At 41.4% G+C, this 20,092-nt stretch overlaps 2 protein-coding genes across 2 annotated transcripts; one reads left to right on the top strand and one right to left on the bottom strand.

Moving 5' to 3' along the window:
* The first annotated feature begins 6,790 nt into the window (after positions 1-6,790).
* Positions 6,791-9,540, top strand: dlx3 (distal-less homeobox 3). The gene is made up of 3 exons (XM_022742978.1): positions 6,791-7,294; positions 8,139-8,323; positions 8,643-9,540. The coding sequence occupies exons 1-3, from the start codon at positions 6,952-6,954 to the stop codon at positions 8,955-8,957; spliced, it is 843 nt and encodes a 280-aa protein (XP_022598699.1). The 5' UTR covers positions 6,791-6,951; the 3' UTR covers positions 8,958-9,540.
* A 5,758-nt stretch (positions 9,541-15,298) lies between these two features.
* Positions 15,299-19,389, bottom strand: LOC111220161 (homeobox protein Dlx4b-like). The gene is made up of 3 exons (XM_022743155.1): positions 18,784-19,389; positions 17,629-17,822; positions 15,299-15,860 (listed from the first exon to the last, which is right to left on the bottom strand). Exons 1-3 carry the CDS (start codon positions 19,106-19,108, stop codon positions 15,606-15,608), a joined length of 774 nt encoding a protein of 257 aa, XP_022598876.1. The 5' UTR covers positions 19,109-19,389; the 3' UTR covers positions 15,299-15,605.
* Positions 19,390-20,092: the final 703 nt, after the last annotated feature.

Consider the following 20,092-nt stretch of genomic DNA (forward strand, 5'->3'; position numbering starts at 1 on the left):
GCCCTTCAGCCCTTCAGCCATCCTGCCCCAGCTACAACTAAAGAGACACTATTCTGCACAAACTGTGTGTATATATATAAATATACATATATAAATATACATATATATATATATATATATATATATACACAAATAACATAGACAATCAAATAACTAAACTGCATAAATCCTTCATCCCATAAATATATTAACAAGAGAACCTATGTAGTATTTGAAGCCTGACCTTTCTTGCTTTCATCATCAATTAGTACCAAATTATATACAATCATAAATACCAAAATAAAGTAACACATATCAATATAAAGAAGACATTGTGGTTTATTTGGCGGCTTTTCTTGCTGTGACTGATTTTACTAATTGCATTAGTTCTGTACACAGATAGAAGTGCAAACACCCCCTGCCCCTCCCCATCTACCACCACCTCTGAGAGTGAGAGGACAAACTAGAAAAGACGCCCTCACCGACACGGTGACGTGACGTCATTGACGTATTGCGCAAGTGAGCGTTAGAAAACCGATCACGCAAATGTAACTTGACAAGATGCTGCTCAGGTCCATGGGCATGGGACATATCAGAAACTCAAATGATGTCGAGTGAAAACAAAAGCCCGTCCGGCTAGCTAAGCTAAGCTAATATCCGGCTAGCTAAGCTAAGCTAAGCTTAGCTAGCCGGACCACAGAGCTCACCTGGACGTAGCTACCTGTTGTGTTCACTCCTCCTTGGAAATCGTGGTTCGGAAATTCGGACGGAAATCGAAGCGAGCGAACGGAACGAACGAAGTTTCGTGAACGCAAGTTTTTATTGTTTGAGTTGGTTTAGTTGTTTTGTTATTTCGTTTGTTTTGTTGTTTTGTTGTTTTTTCACACACATACACATACACAAACACACCAGTGTGATGTACCTCAGGTCCGGTTCGATCCCACGTCTCCGGGTTGAAGGTCGGTGTCCCTCCTCTCTGGACCAGCTTCAGCGCTGGTAGATTATCAGTCTGTGAACGTCAGTCACCTGCAGCAGGTGTGGCTCAGCTGACAGAGGACACCTGGGGCGTCACGTACCAAAGCCTTGCGTAGAATTCACACTGAAACGTGGCGTAGGCTACGCACCACGCTGGACAGATGCCTGCGCGCCAAAAAAAAAAAAAAAAAAAAATACACGTATGGAGTCATGTGCGCACAGAATTCCGCGCACATTTTCGCACAGAATTATTTACAGCCATGCTGTTTTCGATAGACTCTCCATGGAATGAAGCAACGCGAGACTATGAGAATATCCAAATCTTTTCTTTACGCATCAGTTCATCGACGGAAGTAAACGACCCACACAGACAAACAGGAGCTTGTCTGAATCCGCCATATCCGCATCTAAATCCGCCATTGTATGCACACATCAGTAGGGCACGTTGGACACGGTAATATTACAGAATTAATAAGGATATTTTATATGATACATGGAGACAAATCACATAGAAAGTAATTAAATTGGTATTTACGACAATGAAATGTGTTTCACTGTTATGCATCATGACTTTGTATCAAAATTATTTAGTCTATCTGTTACTTTTAGCAAACTATTTCAGCTGTTTATTTACTGCTTTTTAGCTTTTACAACATTATTTTCACCTTTAGTTACTTTATTATAAGGTTTTATCTATTTTAGCTAATTCAACTTTTTATGCATGACTTTTAGCTTTTTCAACATATCTCCATGACTTAAAGTAATCATTTGAACTGTTTTTTCATTTTAGATAATTATTTCAACTGTTACCTTTAGCTAACTGTCTGAACTCTTTATCCATTTACAATTTCAACCATTTATCCATCACTGTTAGCCGACTGACCTCTTCTTGCTAGCTAGCTAGGTTTCTTGTGCTGTCGACACATTATTGTTATGCATAAAAAAACACGACAAACACTAATTTTGTTAGTTTAAGCTACATTCAGCTTGAAATCATTCATCAGATTTTTGTAAAATTATAAAACAGGCTGTATGAATTAATGTAAATTCTTGTGATTTAAGGGAGGGATGCAGATGTTAGCTAAAAAAAAAATGATCTCAGACTCAGAGATTACTCACATTAAAAGAAAAACAAGCAGACAAACATATAAATTCACATTAAAGACGATCTATACTGTACATGTAGGCGTGAAGGAAGTGTGTTAATGGCCTAGTGTGACTTCAGAGAGACAAGTGTCATTAGTGCTCCATCAAAGGCAGCAGATGGCCGGTAGCGGTGGACCTTCTCTGTGTTTCAGCTCACACGAGAGCCAGTGTGGGTGGAAGCAGCTCTGCAGGGGAACATTGAGCTTTAGAAGGTGTTTTGGATATGTGTGTGTGTGTGTGTGTGTGTGTGTGTGTGTGTGGTTTTTTTTTTTTGTTTGGGGAAAAGGTCATGCCCTTCAACATCTGGCTACATGTGTTTTCCATTAGCTTTTTTTTGACTCCTTTGGCAGCTGGGGACCCCTGGGAACACATTACCCTGGTCTTACCTGGGCTCTTTTCTCTGCTGCTTTTCAGTATACAACACACACATATGCCACCTTTGCACAGCGCACTGTCCTGGTGTGAAGCAGCCTGAGAACAGCGGGGCCTCCATTCCATGTAGCTGAGCCAACTTACAACACCGCTGGGAGGCTGGAGCAATCATTTGTTCCAGAAAAATCCCAGATCAAGTCGAGTATTTTTAGTTTGGAGGGATGGGAGCGGTGAACTGTTGGCCAGTTTCAGTGGAAGCCAATTACTGTAGTTATCTTATGGCCTTGAATTTCACTTTGAGCTATTATTCTGTACACATTAAGTCAGTTTTTAGATAATGCATTCTGCAGCTCTCACAGAGATCCTGTATCTGGAAACATTTGTAGAAAAGACTGACAAGAATTTACTCATGAAAGAGGAGTAGAAGTAAAAAACATCAGGTGATTTCCCCTGTCTGCACACACAGATCTACATTAAAGCGATGGCTCAGTCCTTGACTCGTTGCCATTTTCTCTCTTTTCTTTTATCTCTAATCAGGACTGCAGACAAAGATGGAGGGAGAGCAGGAGAAAGAGAGAGTTAGCAGTTAATAGACTTCTAAGTCTCCCACTCATGAGAGTGCCCTGACTCCCTGAGTGAGTCGACCATTCAATCAGATCAGCGCAGACTAGCCAGTGGTGCTTCATTATCTCAAGGAGCTCCACGCTGCTGCCTTGAACTTTTCAAAGGGAGATGATATTGCGTTGATGGTTGCGGGGGTGGAGGAAGCAATGAATGGACTTTGTTTTTGTGGTGTCACCGTTGCCTTCATAATTAAAGTCCAAACATCCTCTGCAGTGTAGGCGTGCGCATGTGGGATTATGTGCACTTTGCTGCACTGCATGAGGGGGGATCCCTTTGACTTATTTATGTGTGTAGGGGGTTAACTAGAGCACTCAGTGTTGCTATAGAAGACCTTGCAGGACACATGGAGCAGTAGGTAGTAGTAGATGCATATCCAGTATGTGTGTTTCCCTTTGTTCGTCTTGTACTAATGGACAGGTGCAGGGGCATTTCTGCACGTCACTTGCAGTCCTCTAATTCTTTCAGGAAGTGCCGTATTTGTCCAGAGCGCTTCATAACACAGGAGAATCAATTCAAACAGGAATGCTGAAGCTGGTATTTTAAAATTGAAAACCCTGAGAAGAGCTGCAAGGAGAGATACAGAGAAGAGGCACATCTTGTGCTTGAAGTGAAACTTTTTGATAACTGCAGCCACTGTCATCCTATGAAGGTCCTGAGAAAATTGCTAGACTGGTATGTCTCTGATTCTCCCACATACTTCATGTCTGAGGGTCACTGCCATTAGTGTTGCTCTTTTTGGCCTAAGGGGGCTCCCTTAATCACACTGATGACTCTCGGGAAGATTTGAGAAGTTTAAAATGGAAAGAAAATTACTTTCTCTGAGGGGAAATGGTTTCATTTGTGATGTACAGTACACAAAGGGGTTTTACCTCGACAGTGATCGGACCTAGTTAGCCAGTAATTGCTGGGTTTTTATTGTGCGAGGTCTGAGCTCTTGTCCTGTGTTGGAACCGAGCCAGCTGCTCCACTTTTACCCACTGCATTAGAAAAGTGCAAAACATGTCCTCAAATGCTGTCTCATGTTACTGTGTTGTGAGGGTTTGTTGAGTTGGCAGCCTGAGAAGTGTAGAGAGTTCATTTGTCCATGAATCACATATTCTCTGACAGAAAAAAAGATTTGAGGCCAAGGGTTTTAGATTGATGTGTAAACACATTTATACCTTAGAGAGGAGCAGCTACATCAAACTGACATCAGACACTGAAAAGTGCTGAGTTAGATTATTTTTACTTTCTCCTTGTCATATATTTTTACAGTATATATTTTTATGATGTATGTGTCTCATAAGCATTTTCAAACTGACAGCACAATATTGAATTTTAAGACAAACGCGCCCTCTACTGGTTGTTCTGTGACACTACAAAAGCCTGATGATTTCACAATGAAACAGCAGCTTATTTTTTGCTGTTTACATTCAATCAAGACCTTCAGGGGTGAGGACATTTTGGTAGATTATAACTCTCTACAAGCAGTTTAAAGTGTTGAGTGTTATAACACATTTCAATTTTGAGTGTATGTGTGTGTTCTGCTCATGAATGTGGAATATTTCTGTACTTTGATCTGGACATTTACATGCAGAGGAGAGTAATGTATAAGAAATGTATATATCTTCTTGTTTGACTTCAACTGGATGTGACTGTATTTTCTCGTCTATCTAATGTCATATAATCTTCCAGTGCTGTTTTGCAGTGTGAGGTTTAAGGCGACTGGAGACATGCACAGTCTCTCTCAGGCATGCTTAGATATGCTGTCAGGTCTGGGGGCATTTGGCAAAATGCTTATGTTTGTAAAAACTCATGGATCATGATGTTCTGAAGTTGCCTTGAAGGGCTTCTGATAAATGGTTTTCTTGCCACAGAAGAAATGAAATCTTGGGATCAGATTTACCTCTAATCTCTTCTTTGATTGACTGTCGATTGAAGTGAAGACAAGAAACACGTGAGCAATAACACTTTTCCCTGGAAATGGATATTTTTGCTTTTGAAAACCACTGGAAGATTTCTGCTTGTAATATCTCCAAAAAACGTTCCAGCTGTCAATCATGTGTCCAGTCCACAGAAAAAGCAAAACAAAAAAAAACTTTTCTTGTGCATTCAAACATCTTTTCTTCCATTTGTATCTTTGTAGGTAAATCTGCACAGCTGGCGTCCCTGGGCGGCAGAGGACAACAACCTTCAGACATACAGAGGTCTGTGACAGGCACATGTTAGTGAGTCACTTATGTCCAGAGCTCAGACTTTATATTTTATGCTTTTTTTTTCTTATTCGTCATTGACAGTGTGTGGAAACATATTTACCAAACACCAGATTTTAATTTGGGCAAATCAAATGAATCCATCATTTTCCAATTAATTTGCCTCAAAATGATTGTCTATTCACAGTAAGGTGCCGTCTTTTGTATTTGATTCAGATTTTAACATAATAGGCAAAACATCTATCGGCGTGGCTTTGACTCATTCAATAAGTGCTTTTATTGATTTATGTTAATCATTATCATTTCATTTTGTGTTATTTAAAGTGAGTTGAACTGACCCTTTAAAACGTCACTCCAGCGCTACAGAACTCCACCGAAAGATGGCGGAAGGTCATCAGACATGAGAGGCTGCGGATGAAATGCCTGTCGGTGTATCAGCAGTGTCCTTTTAAGATCTTGAGATAGTGATCTATGACGAATGTAGATGAGACAGTGGAGAGTATCGGCAGCTGTTTGCACATCTGCAGCTGTGTAAATCTGCATTTGTGTATTTTGCAGGCAAACAACTGAAGTTACATTGAGGAGTGGATTCAGCAGGGGGCGCTGTGCACCGTGTTTTCAGCTGACAGCACAAGCTGCAGAAAAAAATTGATAGACTGAATTTTTTTTTCTCTGTTGAAATTACAAGAGAAACAATATTTCTCTGGTTTCCTTTAGCAAAAATATTCCTCAAAATAAATCATAATAGAAAATATTGAGGCCTAATGCAGACCAAGCTTCGAATACTGCCTACTGTGAATTACACCTTACCACCATCTTCTTCTGAACAGTGTTGATCGAATTTGCATTGACATACACGCATGCACACACACAGACACACATTCACCCACAACACGGACAGTGTGGAGGAATTTACCCACAGGCAATATCAGTTGAACGAGTCTTTTGCCTATCTGTTCCATCTCTTTCACGTAAAGTTCACTGTCCGCCAGCACCTTTGAATGACAATAGGAGTCTGTGGGAGGCTGGCTGGCAGCCTTTCAATAGGCTGAATTAAGTGTGATCTCTAGGCACTGTAAAGAAAACATTGCATAAAAACATTAAGGAGACGCTCTGGCTGGAGGATTGGGCTTGAGAAAGGCTCTGGGCCACTATTGTGTTGTGACATCTTGATGCCAAGCCTGTAGATGATGCAGCTGTTGGGGAAAGCTGGACCTATAGGTGCTTGTGTTTTGGGACAGAGCTTCCTTAAAGGCCTACAGAGCTGCATGTCCACCCAGTGGACAGGTAAATGCAAATCTCAAGCCAAAAAAAAAAAAAAAAAGCTCAGGGTGCTGAGGTATGCGTACACAGGCGCTCTTGGCTGAAGGCTGGGTTTCACCACGACTTCGCCTGGAGCGCAAGAGGGGGGAAAACAGTGGAGCCAATGAGAAGGCAGCATCCAGCCCAGCTCTCTATAACTCTGTGTCACAAGGGCTGAGCTATGCCACAACCAAGTTTCTGCAGCTGGGAGAGTTTCAGTGGACTATAGGCGCTCCAAAGCCGTGCGTTTAAAGAGCGCGCACACACACACACCAGTTCTTCATTGCGATTTTGCTTTGCGCACTCCTCAACTAAAGAATCCACCGGTGGATTTTGTTTACTCTGGAGGGCTGCTTTCACCATGAGCGCCGGACAGACGTACGAGAAGAAGATTGCGAGTATTTTGACCGATCTACCCGGATCTATGAGTTGCCACCCGAACTCCAAGGACTCTCCTACTCTCCCCGAGTCGTCGGTGACGGACATGGGCTACTACAGCGGACAGACGTCCCACGGCCATCACGAATATTATCAGAGTCAACCGTACGGACAGCCCATGAACTCTTACCACCATCAGTTTAATCTGAACGGAATGGGAGCTGCTGGAGCTTACGCCACCAAATCTGAATACCCCTACACAAATAGCTACAGACAGTACGGACATTACAACAGAGATCACCTGCAGGCCTCGCCTCCGAGCTCAGGTAAATGTTGATATAACCTCCTGTTATTTTACTGCGATCGTCTTTATCTCCCGTGTGCATCGCGTTATCTGCGCGTTTAAGATCGAGTCACTTGTGGGGACTGAGATCTGCCTGTGACTGAGTCCTGGTCACATCTGAAAACAAGAGTCAGGATGTTTTATTTTTTGTTTAATTCTACATTTCATTTTAAGTTTCACTTTTTTTTTGGAAAACACAAAAAGTGAAAATGCAGTGACGTGGTGACTGAAGCTGGATCACATGCTTTCCCTCTGTTTCATGTCTTCATAAATGTTACTTCACAAGACCAGTGTGATATTCACTCGCCAGTGTATTTGATTGATCGTGTATCTACAGGTAAAAAAAAAAACCCAAAAAACAACAAAAAAACACCAACATTTGTTCAGCGGTAGTTCACTGCCTGGTGTTAATGTCATGTTTTAACAGCCTGTCTGGGAACGAGCCAGCCATTAACAGCTGGCCATAAAACAATGATGGTTTGATTAAAGCTAATAATATTCACTCCATCCATTTTAACATGTTACTGCTGGCAGGCCAAATTTGAGATTTGACAAAGAGATTTAGATTTGACTTTTGTTGTGTGACGTTTATGTTTTTCAAAACTTTTGAAGTTGCCATATTTCACTTTAAACTTTAGAGCATTTTTTTTCAACATTATAATGATAACATGTTCTTAACTCTCAGAATATCCCATCAACATTTCCTCGTGGTAGTTCCTCTTTTAATTCATCACGGTCAAACTTTTATACTTTGAGTGAAACTTTAAAGAGCCACAGTTTTATATCCACAGTCACTTTTATTCATTCTGTTTTGTTTTCATTTGTAGTGAAAGAAGAGCCAGAGCCCGAGGTCCGCATGGTGAATGGAAAACCGAAAAAGATCCGCAAGCCGAGGACGATCTACTCCAGCTACCAGCTCGCTGCTCTGCAGAGGCGCTTCCAGAAGGCGCAGTACCTCGCTCTGCCCGAGAGAGCGGAGCTGGCGGCGCAGCTCGGCCTCACTCAGACACAGGTAAGCTGCCCGACCCAGAGACACCTGATATTTTCTAATTCATCGATACTTTTAATGCAAAGTGAGTCAGGACTCTCCAGTAAGGTCAACAATTTGCTCTGTAATTATCCATCAATGCGTAATTACGCACAAGAGACATTCCTCTCGGTTCGATGCCCTTTATTTAGGTTAAATCTAAACGATTAAAATACTCTCTTATCGCACTTAAAATGTTTTGTCTTTTGTTACAAGGACACATTCATTTTAAGAAGTAACATTATACATATTGATCTTTGAATTTTTTGTTGCATTACAATTAATGTACACACTCCTTTCTCAGGTGAAGATCTGGTTCCAGAACCGGAGGTCCAAGTTCAAGAAGCTGTACAAAAACGGCGAGGTTCCCCTGGAGCACAGTCCCAACGCCAGCGACTCCATGGCCTGCAACTCCCCGCCATCCCCCGCAGTCTGGGAGAACAGCACCCCGCAGAGCACCCCGATCAGCAGACCTCAGGTCCCACAGCCGACGCACAGCTCGTCGCCGCCATATCTGGAGGATTATAACAACCACTGGTACCAGCAGGGATCACACCTACAGCACCCGGGCACCGTTCACCACCCAGTCCCGCAGCAAAGTGTGGGAGCTGTTTACTGACAATGACTCAAGAGCAGATTTATCTCTCCACATTTTTCCAAACGAGGTTTCTCCACAATGACTCTGCAGAGCGAAGGTCGACCGGACCGGGAGTTGGCCTGAAGTGAAACATTGCCTTTGGTTTTTGGATGATCAAGAATGTTTCAGAACTGGGTGTTCCATTCACAAAGCACATAAGGGATTTCTGATCACTTGTGGCGGCATATTTAACGGACATCTGGCGTGGTTTTTTTTTTAAATTATTTATCGCTTCTGTTGTATTTCCTTACCTTCTTTTGTAAATGAATATGCAAAGTTTTTTTTTAAAACAAGTAGCCTGACCACAACCCGAATTTTGACAAAACTGTGCAGTTGATTCATGCTACATTCAAATCATGCATGCGGGTTTGTAGAGCGCGCGTAAAAAAAAAAAAAAGAAAACTCAGGTCATATTTATATTGATTTGTACAAAACGTCGAAGGCTGTAAATATGTGTTTATATGCAGAACCACTATGATCATATTTGTTTGAAACGGAACGGCTGCACTGAGGTGCTTCCAAAAAACATTTTTATATTCATGTAATTAGTCCCCTTGTTCTTCTTGTCAACTGAATAAAGGTGTTAATTGCATGTTGTGTGTGTAGCGCCTTTATAAACACTTTGGACATGACAAACCGCTCAGATAATTAAATGTAGGGTCTGTAAGGTCTATGTCACCTTAAACGACAGTATTCTAAACACTGCAGGAAAGATTTCAAGGCAAAAGGAAAAAAAGAAAAAAAAAAAGAAAAAAAGGAAATGTGGTGAAGTAGCCTAATTTTCCAAAAACAAGTTTCACTCATCTAAAATCCAAACAATTTCCCGCACTGGAAGCAGCTGCATTCATAATTAATATTTAATTCTAATACATCCATCCTCAGGTTTTAATAATTACTTATCCATCTGAACAGTAACAGTCTTGTGCCATACCATAGTGACGGAGAGAGAGTGTATTAAAATAGTGGTATCCATGCCTACACTTACGGTGCATGCAGTGGATAGTTTATTATTATTTTAAATGTATGTATTATTTTTAAAACCTCATTATCTTCTGATCAAAAAGGTGAATGCTCCACTTTATGCCCTCAAGTCTAAACTGTAACTGTGACAGTGCAGTGAACTGACTCTGTGAGCTGCGTGCAAAGCGCTGCACTAGGAGGCGACATACATGCAGACATGTTGGAGTCACTTGGTTTTATTACTGTTCTGTTGCCAGATAACAAGAGAGAATTCAGCACGTTGCACAAAGAGAGAGAGAGAAAGAGAGGGAGAGAGAGAGAGAGAGAGGTGGGTGGGGCTGTGCGGGGGTGAAGCAACCCTGCTGCCGAAGGGGATCTCACGCACGCGCGCACGCGCACACACACACACACACACGCACACGGGCGCAGCAGGATGGATAGAAACTCTGCCAAATGTTGAAGGTATAAGAAAACACAACTCCTTTGTGTTTTTGGAGCCTTTCACTTTAGACGCTGGAATTTATTCTGTTGCATTTGGCAAAGTAGTTCCTCTGGAAAAAAAAAAACAAAACAGAAAAAAAGACTCAAGACTCTCGATGCTTATCAAGCAAAAGCTCTTCCCAGGTAATAAAACATGCTCGTGGTAGAAGCGCACGTGAAACCTGGAGAGCACACTGATATCAATTAGCGGAGAGATGCTGGGTAAACATGACAGCTACTCCGATAATGACTGTTATGACAGCGACAATGAGACACTCAGGAAAAAAACAACAACCTCCCTCTCTGCGTCTTCTGAAGTAATGACTAATGACAGCGGACAATACCATCAGTCTGGCCACACAGCTCATTCATTATTAAATATGCTGCACAAAATAAAAATTACATGATGGAGAAACCGCTAATGGCGATCTTATCCACATGGACCACCAAGGCGCCATGACGCACGGGGAGAAAATGTACGCGCATTAGTGGGTTTATACCCCTCTCTCCCACTTTCAGTAACGAGAGTGGTGTGCGCCCGGGCTCGAGGTGTTACTGTATAGAGACTTTATTGCGACGTCGTGTTTTTACAGTAATTCCACAACATTACAGCTTCATCGGTGGATTTTCAAATCAAGTAGAAAATATGTTGGAGTATAGTTTATTACTCCAGTATTATCACTTCTAATTATCAAATAATCTGACTTTATTCATTACAACTCCGGATGCAGATTCGTTCACATCAGAATCATCATCTATTTTCCTTTTAACCTATTTACCTCCCTAAAGAATAGAATATATACATTACAGTGAAAAATATAATTTACACTGTTGCTCATAAAGTTGGAATAATTTTGTTTTCAGACACAGTCCTCTGTTTATTCCTATTTAAATGCATCAGTAATCACTTTTGACCAGGTGCAGTGATTACATTATGTGTCCCAATTACCCAGAAATACCCTCAAATGAATTCATGCATTTAAATAGGAATAAACAGAGGACTGTGTGTGAAAACAAAATTATTCCAACTTTATGAGCAACAGTGTATATAATGGAGGATTTTTTTTGAGGAATATCTTTACACCTTAAATGACCACAACTTGACTTAATCTGATTTATCTCTATTACTTTATATATGAGCACGTATGGCCAAACAAATACAGTGTAAATGTTGACTTAACCTATACATTTAGGGCTGTTAAACCGTGTAATAGAAACTATAACAATATGTCATTTATTTACATGTAATAATTATCATCTAATATTTTCAAATTATTATGTTATTTTTATTTATTTTAGGCCTAATTCAAATAGTTTTTTGTTAGAATTTCAGACAGGTTATTAAAAACATTAACACATATTTTCATGTGGAAGTTTTATTGAACTATCACTTCAGTCATTTGAAATTCACATTGAAGACCATTGGACTAGAATCAATGTATTTCACTTGTAAATTCACCATAAAATTTTTTTAAAATTTATTTATTTATTTTGGCAGCTCTGAAGTTCAGTTTATTATAAAAAGCATTTTACACATTTCCCCCGTTTACACACGTTCTTTCATCATTTTGCCACGAATAAAATAAATAAAAAAATAAAAAAGTGTCACGGCTCCTGATTCTATTTCCCTAATGTCTTTCCTCTGGTTTATTTCCCTGAACTCAACACCAGTTGTCTATAGCATCACTCATCATGTCAGTGCACTGTGCTGATTTGACAAAAGCAGCATGATTACTATTGCATTTTAATATCAATGAAATCTCATCAAGAGTACATGTGACCTCCCCTCGGTGGCCCCCTCAGCATGTGTGGCCCTCGGCTGTGGCTGTCAGGGGAAACATTTGTGCCGAAGACAAACGTGTGTTCGCTACAGGCTGCACTTGTGTGTGTGGGCTGTCAGACGTGTCCATATATGTCATCTCTCAAACATTAACAAGTGTAAGTAGCCACGGAGGTGGAGGCGAACTGCTGAACTTGAATGTGATCTCTGCATGGCACAGCATCACAGCACCCTAAATAGAGCCGGTGCCAGGGCCCCTATAAGCCCCTTATACCTCCCCCACCCCTCGCAACAGTCAACAGTGTGGTGTCAGCACTTGTCTCTGGGGTGAAGCGATATGGGTTGAGATGGAGGTCGGGAACTGAAATGCATCCATGGAAAGACTTCAGCAGCTGTCCGACACTTAGCCCGGGCCTGGGCCGAGTCCTCGGCTGCATTAAGATCACTCACTGTGTCCATTTTGCTGTAAACTGGGATGAAATGAAGGGGGAAAGGCATCCTTGACAGCTGTGGACCCGTGAACCCTGGCTGACCTCAGGCCGGGCTGGGCTGTGTGCTGATGCTTCTCAGCCAGTCATCACATCCTGATAAAGCCTTCCCAACGGTGAGGGCTCGGTGCTGCTGCGGCATGAGCTCACCTTGACCTAGAAATGGAAAATTTGGCCTCCAGACATGGATTTCAGCAAAAAGACAGGCATGAAAAACTGTAAAATAGTTGAAAATACATGAAAAGATGTAATTTCCTGCTTGTCCCCACATTTTTTTTGTGTGTTTTGGGTGTGCCTGCTCTGCTAAAACCCAGTGTTTTGAATCTAATCTCAGTGTGTGTGCATGCCTTTCTGCCTGCCAAATTGTATTCCATCTTTTAATCCCTCCAGAGTGTGTGTGTGTGTGTGTGTGTGTGTCATGCCCCAAACTAAATCAAGCCTTTCCTTCAGATGAAACCAAATCATGCACTCACTCTCTCTAACAGGGATGTTGCTCACAATTACCCGAGATGTCAGATCACTCAAGTTAATAACAATAATCACCCCAGAGACCTGCTTTGCCGTTGGCCCGTTCAAAGCAACTGGGATTTAATAACAAGCTATTTTCTCCATTGTTGCTATCCTACAATTAAAACCCATCAGACACATCGTATCTGATAACCACATCATCCTCAGCATTGATACAGTCAGACTTCGCCCTTTATCATTACCCTTCAACCCATCTCCCAGCCTTCCGTCCTTTCCTCTTCGCTTGTCTATAACACGAGGAGCCTTTTCACTTTCCCTTCAATCTGCTCGCATGATAATTGGCCCCCGTTTGAAAGGTCCTACTCTTGTCTGTCCAACTCCACGGGCCATTATTCTAATCTGGAGATGTGAAATTGCCTATAATTTTCCCTGATGCCCCGTCACTTGGTTCACCAATGCTTGCCTCTTCTTCCTCGGGCCTGCATGTTTAACCAGGCACATAATCATCAGGAGAGAGGGATGAGGGCACGAGGGTGTGTGTACATATATATATAAAGAAGGAGACGTTAATGTAACACAATGCCTGTCGTTGTGTGGGAAAATCAGCTTGGAGGGGAGAAAGCACGGGGCTCTGGTGTGGCTTTGTTCTTCAGAGAAACACCTCTGCGGGCTGAACACCTCCAGAACAAGGCTGCACTTCTCTGACTGAGGTAAGACAGGACTGACTGTAGCCTGCATGACTGAGTGCACCACTGATACGGTGTGGATAGCTGCTTGAACGTAGTTAATAGCAGGTATGGCATGTTATATTTGAATGCAATAATATTAGTATTAGAGTATGCATATGTGGATATCTTTAAAAAATAACAGCTGTACCAAGACCTCACTGAGGAAAGGTCTTAATTGAGTTAATTAAATTTAGTTTTTGTGCATGCACTTTGCAAACACTTCCCCTGTGGAGCATGACAATCCTTTGAAAACTGGGCGTCATGACCCTTTAAGATGACATCACAACACCTGTAATAGAAATATCCTGCAGTATATTTTTAATAGAGTAATATTAAGGGGAGAATATCTCCACACAGACTGCACAGTTATTTTTCTAATCCCTGTGTAGCTATGACATCAGACGGACTGCACCTAATGTTTGCCAGACAGTAAAGGCAGCAGGGTGATGAATGAAAAAGATAAAAAGAAGCCATTGGGTGATTCTTTAACGCACCATTCAGCTTCATTAATCAGAGCTTAGCCCTCCATTTAATCAAGAGCATCAGCCCAGACCGCGGCGAAGTGTTTGCAAAGATATAAATAACTAATTTTCTGTGTTTAGACAGTGTTAGCGCCAGAGTGTGCAAATCAGTGCAAACGACTATAAATCAGGCGCCGTTTATTGGAGGGCTTGCGCTGCCATTTGTCATTTTATCATGACAACGGCGAGTTTGAGCTCACTTAAAGAAGAAAGAAAATATCGTTGAAGTGTTGGCTTGCACGTCCCCTCTCTGCTCTCTCCTCTTCTCCTCACGGCATGCGTTTCTCTCTGGTGAGAAAAAAAGGAGGGATGTTGCCTCATATGTTCCCTCGTTCTTCTTTAAAAATAGAAGAGAAGTGGATTGTTGGTTTGTTTGTTTTTTTTTCAGATAAAGCAGAAAAATGCAGCCAAGATATTTGAAATGTTTTTTTTTTAAATAGCAAAGTGTCTTTTGTTGTGTTGTGCGTAAAGGTTCCAGCCCGCATCCCTCTGTTTCACCATCCACTACTTTTTCCTTTAGGGTAGGATGATTAAGTTGGTTTTCATTTTAACCTAAATATTCTAAAATATTAAGCAATAATAATTTATGAGCGACCCATTTTTTCTGAACTGTACTCAGCCCTCAGAGCTGATACCCAAGCTATGAATTATCACAGAACCGCTTTAAAAGCCTTTGTCTCACAGCTTCCCTCGCCCTCTAAAATATGTGTTAATGAAAACGTGTCACGTGAAGAAGCTACCTACACAAACTTGTCACACCACATATTAATCATAATCGTAATCATTTATGTGCATAACCCACATAGCATTTGTTGGCTCACGGAGCTGAAAGTCCAGCACTAATAAAGTAGACCCATGCACACAAGATTTTTTTTTTTGAAAAGTTGCTTTATCCAGAGTCTCTTAGTAAACTGCACACATTAAATCCACATGTCAGTGAGATGGGGTCGAGCACCAGAGGTTGCAGCGACTTAATAACAAATCTTAAAAATAAAAAAAAGAAGCATTTAATGCCTGGTAGAATATTTTGCAGTGAAATTATAATTCCAAACGCACACGAAATACAGTGAATACGAGACAAACGTTTAAAAGGCAGTTCAGGTCTGAGAAGAGGCCTTGAGGGAGACCAGCCGGTTCAGTGTAGTGCGCTTCTCACAGGCCGAGCCGCTGGTCTGCACGGCACCAAAAAAACAACAACAATCCACTCACATCATCTGAGACCTGGGCATCGCGTCCTGATGAGGATGGTGGTTTGGATACCAGTGACCAAAACTGTTCATGTAATTGTTTGGGTGCATTGAGGCTCCTTTGTTCGCCATGGAAACCTCCCAAAGCTGGGGCAACCCGGGCGAGCAGGGGGAGATGGAGCTGGTGCTGTGGAGATGTTCTCCCTCTGATCCGCTGCCATGCTTCATGATCTTTTTATACTTGGAGCGCTTATTCTGAAACCATATTTTCACCTAAAAAGAGAAAATGCACATAATTGTCACTGTGGTTAACAATCACCAGTAATATAAAGGAAATAATACTGTGAAGGGCTTTTTATGAGCATATTTCCCCCTGTTAAACTCAGCACACTTTTCAAAATTGGCCTGAAATGAATATTGTGAAGGATAAAAAAAAGAAAACTCCACATAACTCTCATCTTTTCCGTGTTGCTTTTGCAGATCCCAGGCCTGTTATTGGCGCATTGTTATCCATGCAGCCCTATGGCTGAGTGGTACTTGTAATCCATTAAAACTCAGCTCTCTTATTATTGTTGTTTTATGAGTCCAGTGATGCATGAGTGTGACAGCAACAAGCCGAGACTTAAGAGTATTGTGAAATAAAAACAGCCCTGAGAGCGCGGCGGTGGGTCACTGAAATTTCTGCTGATTCAAAATAAAATGTCTATTTTTACACGAGAACAATGGTGTGAATATTCATAAAAAGCATCAAAGCGCCCGATGAATCGCTCTATAAACATCTGAGCAACAAGCAACACGAAAGGCCGCGTGGAAGTGGAAGATAATAGTTGAGGTAACTGTGGAGGGATTAAGAAAAATGTGCAGGAGGCAGCTCAGATGACAGAGTGGATTCTTTTGTTTATCTCTTATTTTGAAACTGTAAACTAAAGCCAGACAACTGAGTCATTTTCCTGACGAGAGAGAGAGAGTGAGAGAGAGAGAGAGAGAGAGAGAGAGAGGGAGACCTCTTTTTGTCCCATTTGAGAAGGACACGTGCACCTGCTCACAGATGCACGTGAAGTTATTGAAATTATGCCCATACTGCTCATTTCAATATGTCAACATTTACAATTTTAAACATGTCCACAAAACGCGCGTGTACAGCTCCGAGTGTGAGTGTGTGTGTGTGTGAGTGAGTGTGTGTGTGTGTGTGTGTGTGTGTGTGTGTGTGTGTGTGTGTGTGTGTGTGTGTGTGACAAATTATATTAAAAATTGCATGAGAAGGTCTTTGCATTAACAAGCTGTTACTTATAAAAACCAAAAAACACACACACTAAAATATAAAATCTAACAAATACAAAAAATAAATACATAAATAAATAAATAAACGCAAGACAAGGAGACAAAATAAAATAAAATAAAATAAAATAGATTAAACCTCATGTAAATCTCTTAATTTGATCGGGTCATTTATAATAAACTACTGCAAATCAGCAGACCACCCTTAATTTCGCAGCTTTGTAAAAAATACGACCATTCTTCACTCACAGGAACACTTCGAGGACCAGGCCTGACAAAAGAAATATAGCCACGAAATTAAGTACAGTAAATAAGGCATGCATTAAAGGATTGAGTTACAAATCACAACTATTTGGTTTTTCATTTGATCTGCAGACGCGCTGTGATCCGTTATAATCACAGCAAATGAGAGGTTTCCTCTTCAGTATCCTCTGGTTCAACACCACCCTCTATCACTCTCATATTTTGCTTCAGGCTACTTTATATTAAATCGATTCAGGACATTTGAATGTGAAATATTTGCTAATGAAACCTTCTGTACAATAATAATTCACTGAATGATGATGATGAAAAAATTCACTAAATGATAAATATTATATATGTCTGATATTTTAGGCTACAACGCTGTGCTGAATCATTTTTACATTACTTCAATTATTATTATTAATTATTATTAATGCTAATAAAGTGCATATACACTGGATTCTACACGCTGCACATTCCCTGTATCCGCTCAGGGCTGCAGGGTGAGGGGAAGGCCCACCTGAGTCTGGGTGAGCCCCAGTTTGGCCGCCAGGTCGGCCCGCTCCGGTAAGGCCAGGTACTGGGTCTGCTGGAAGCGCTGGTGCAGGGCCTGCAGCTGCAGGCTGGAGTAGATGGTCCGAGGCTTCCGGATTTTCTTCCCCTTGCCATTTAGACGAATATCCCTGTTCTCAATCACCGTGGACTTCTCGCGATCTTGTAGTTTGAAGAAAAAACAGAAAGAGATTAAACAGAGAAGAGTTTTATTTTTCATCTTCAGCTTCAAGACAAATAGCAAAGTCACAGATGTGACATTTAACACAGACTTTCAAAGTGTTTTAAACAAACAAAATCTACCTTTTCAAACACAGTGAGAGCACTGATGAATGGATGGATTTTACAGCATAGTGCCTGGACACTTTAACCCACAGGCCCTGCACTGCAAAACCAAACCAAACTCTCTTTCAGGGCCTGAAAGCCAAAAACTATAATTTAACTGCTGCGTTTTTACCTGACTGTCATATTAAAGTATTATCAGATCCCTGAATATAGTTTCATTGAATTAGCCTACGACTTTCTGTATTAGGCTTTATGTTTTTAGTGAAGGGTTTTCATGGTACTGACAACAAGAAAACGCTGGATCATGGTGATACCTTCACACTGCAACAACACAGAAGGCAAAAAGAAAAAAAAAAGGGAAATCAGAGCTCAGCACACAGAGATGAAAGGATTCCTGTTTTCAGGAACCGTTTTCTTAATGTGCACTAACAATGAGGCTAGAAACGAGTTCCTGAGGTAGGCTCGGGCTACATGGACTATAATTGAACTTACCCACAGAAAATTATGGTCAATAAAAGTAATGGCACCGTCTGTCTTCATTTTATAACATGAGTGGTAAAGAGGGAGCATCTGAACGGGCCTTGATTGGACATTAGTGATTGAGTGAGAATCTGCCACATGTTCATAACTTTATTCAACTTTCAACATAAAACAGTATATGACGAAAATGTTTGCGAACTTACTAAACCCTCAAGTGAACCGTTTTTATCAGCAGGAAAATATCAGGGAAATTGCGCGCCCCGTGCGTAATTGCGCTCATGCATGATGGCAAATCAGAATTTTATAGCCATTAATAACACAACAATTTAGTCCGACTCGATTTGACTTGCTCACATACCTGTCTGCTCTAATCTGCTGTGGGCCAGACTGCTGCTGTTGCTGCAGTGATTGCTGTGCTGGTAGGGCATGTAAGCAGACGGGGGATGAGTGTTCACCGCGCCGGGGTAGGCGTAGCCCAAAGAGCGGCCATACGACGCGCTGCCAGGAAAAGGACTTTCGTGCTGGGAATGCCCAGCAGCGTGTAAGCCATGGACGGGGTAAATGTGAGAGAGTCCGGGGGAGTGTTGCTGGTGTGCCGGATGTCCGTGGCCAAACTCTAGAAAGGCCGATTTGGAGGGATCTGAGGCATTCAGACTGTCAGGCATGAAACCCATAGACATCATTAGCTAATACGCGAGTCCATAAACCCGTCGCTCTGAAGAGGGTTTCATGAGTTGTGTCGGACAGCGAGGAAAACTTGGAACAAATCCACACTTAAGTCCAATGCATTGTTGGTGAAAAAGCGTTCCCCGCAGTGACAGGTTACAGTGTGCATGTTCACAGCTGTATAGGAGGTGAAAATCGAATAAAAGCGAATGGGATCCTTCTTTACATCACTGGAGGAGCCGACATGGTTCTTCAAACACCTCCTGCCTGCAGAGCCTCAAACACACTGACTTCCATCTGCGAGCTCTCTGATTGGTCTTCAGCAGCCGGCTGTCACTGGAGCTCCACCATTAACTTCATTAACATATGATACAGGATGCGGCTGTGCAGCCAGGAGGTACCTCCTTCCATAGATATGGAAATAAATATCATTTGCTCATAGGTGGTGATTTTTATTCAAGTCTGTTTTACAAATCTGTGACGCCATTTACACCAGCAGATAACAAATGCGTTAAAGCCAGTGGACCTGATTTAGCAAATGTAATAACTTATGGAAGACTTCGCCAAATAATTATGATAGTAATGCTTTTCAAAATAGAAGTTTCATTATTATTATTGCAGTTGCAAAATTATAGTTGAGTTCGAAGAGGCAAGGTGTGACAATTAGATTAGTGGAAATGCGCATAATGCTCTTTTATGGATACGATTAAAAGGGAACTGACAAGTGTAATGGGGAATATATATACGGTCATATACGGTCTAAAGGCAAGTTAGACATATTAGCTTCATTTCATCTGGTGCTAAAATGTAACAGATTCGTTTATGAAGTTCATGCGCTGAATTCTCTTCAAAACAGTTTACATTTCTGCAGTTATTATAACAGTTTTAATGGTGTAATAATTCGCTAAGATCTCCTGCTTACAGGAAGGCCTGGAGGCTCATTTCTAATTTTCAGTATATTAACAGTTTAGGCTACTAAAACTTTTTTTTCCCGAAGTGGC

Source organism: Seriola dumerili, unplaced genomic scaffold (assembly GCF_002260705.1).
Source record: "Seriola dumerili isolate Sdu_G_001 unplaced genomic scaffold, Sdu_1.0 BDQW01000068.1, whole genome shotgun sequence".
NCBI lineage: Eukaryota > Metazoa > Chordata > Actinopteri > Carangiformes > Carangidae > Seriola > Seriola dumerili.

Excerpts from the sequence above, each read along its gene's own strand:
- LOC111220161 (XM_022743155.1), bottom strand. The coding sequence starts at position 19,108 with ATGATGTCTATGGGTTTCATGCCTGACAGTCTGAATGCCTCAGATCCC. Across the intron at positions 17,823-18,783 it reads CAGCAGATTAGAGCAGACAG|ATCGCGAGAAGTCCACGGTG; the intron begins GTATGTGAGCAA and ends TCAAACTACAAG. Across the intron at positions 15,861-17,628 it reads TGGGGCTCACCCAGACTCAG|GTGAAAATATGGTTTCAGAA; the intron begins GTGGGCCTTCCC and ends TTCTCTTTTTAG.
- dlx3 (XM_022742978.1), top strand. The coding sequence starts at position 6,952 with ATGAGCGCCGGACAGACGTACGAGAAGAAGATTGCGAGTATTTTGACC. Across the intron at positions 7,295-8,138 it reads GGCCTCGCCTCCGAGCTCAG|TGAAAGAAGAGCCAGAGCCC; the intron begins GTAAATGTTGAT and ends TTTCATTTGTAG. Across the intron at positions 8,324-8,642 it reads TCGGCCTCACTCAGACACAG|GTGAAGATCTGGTTCCAGAA; the intron begins GTAAGCTGCCCG and ends CTCCTTTCTCAG.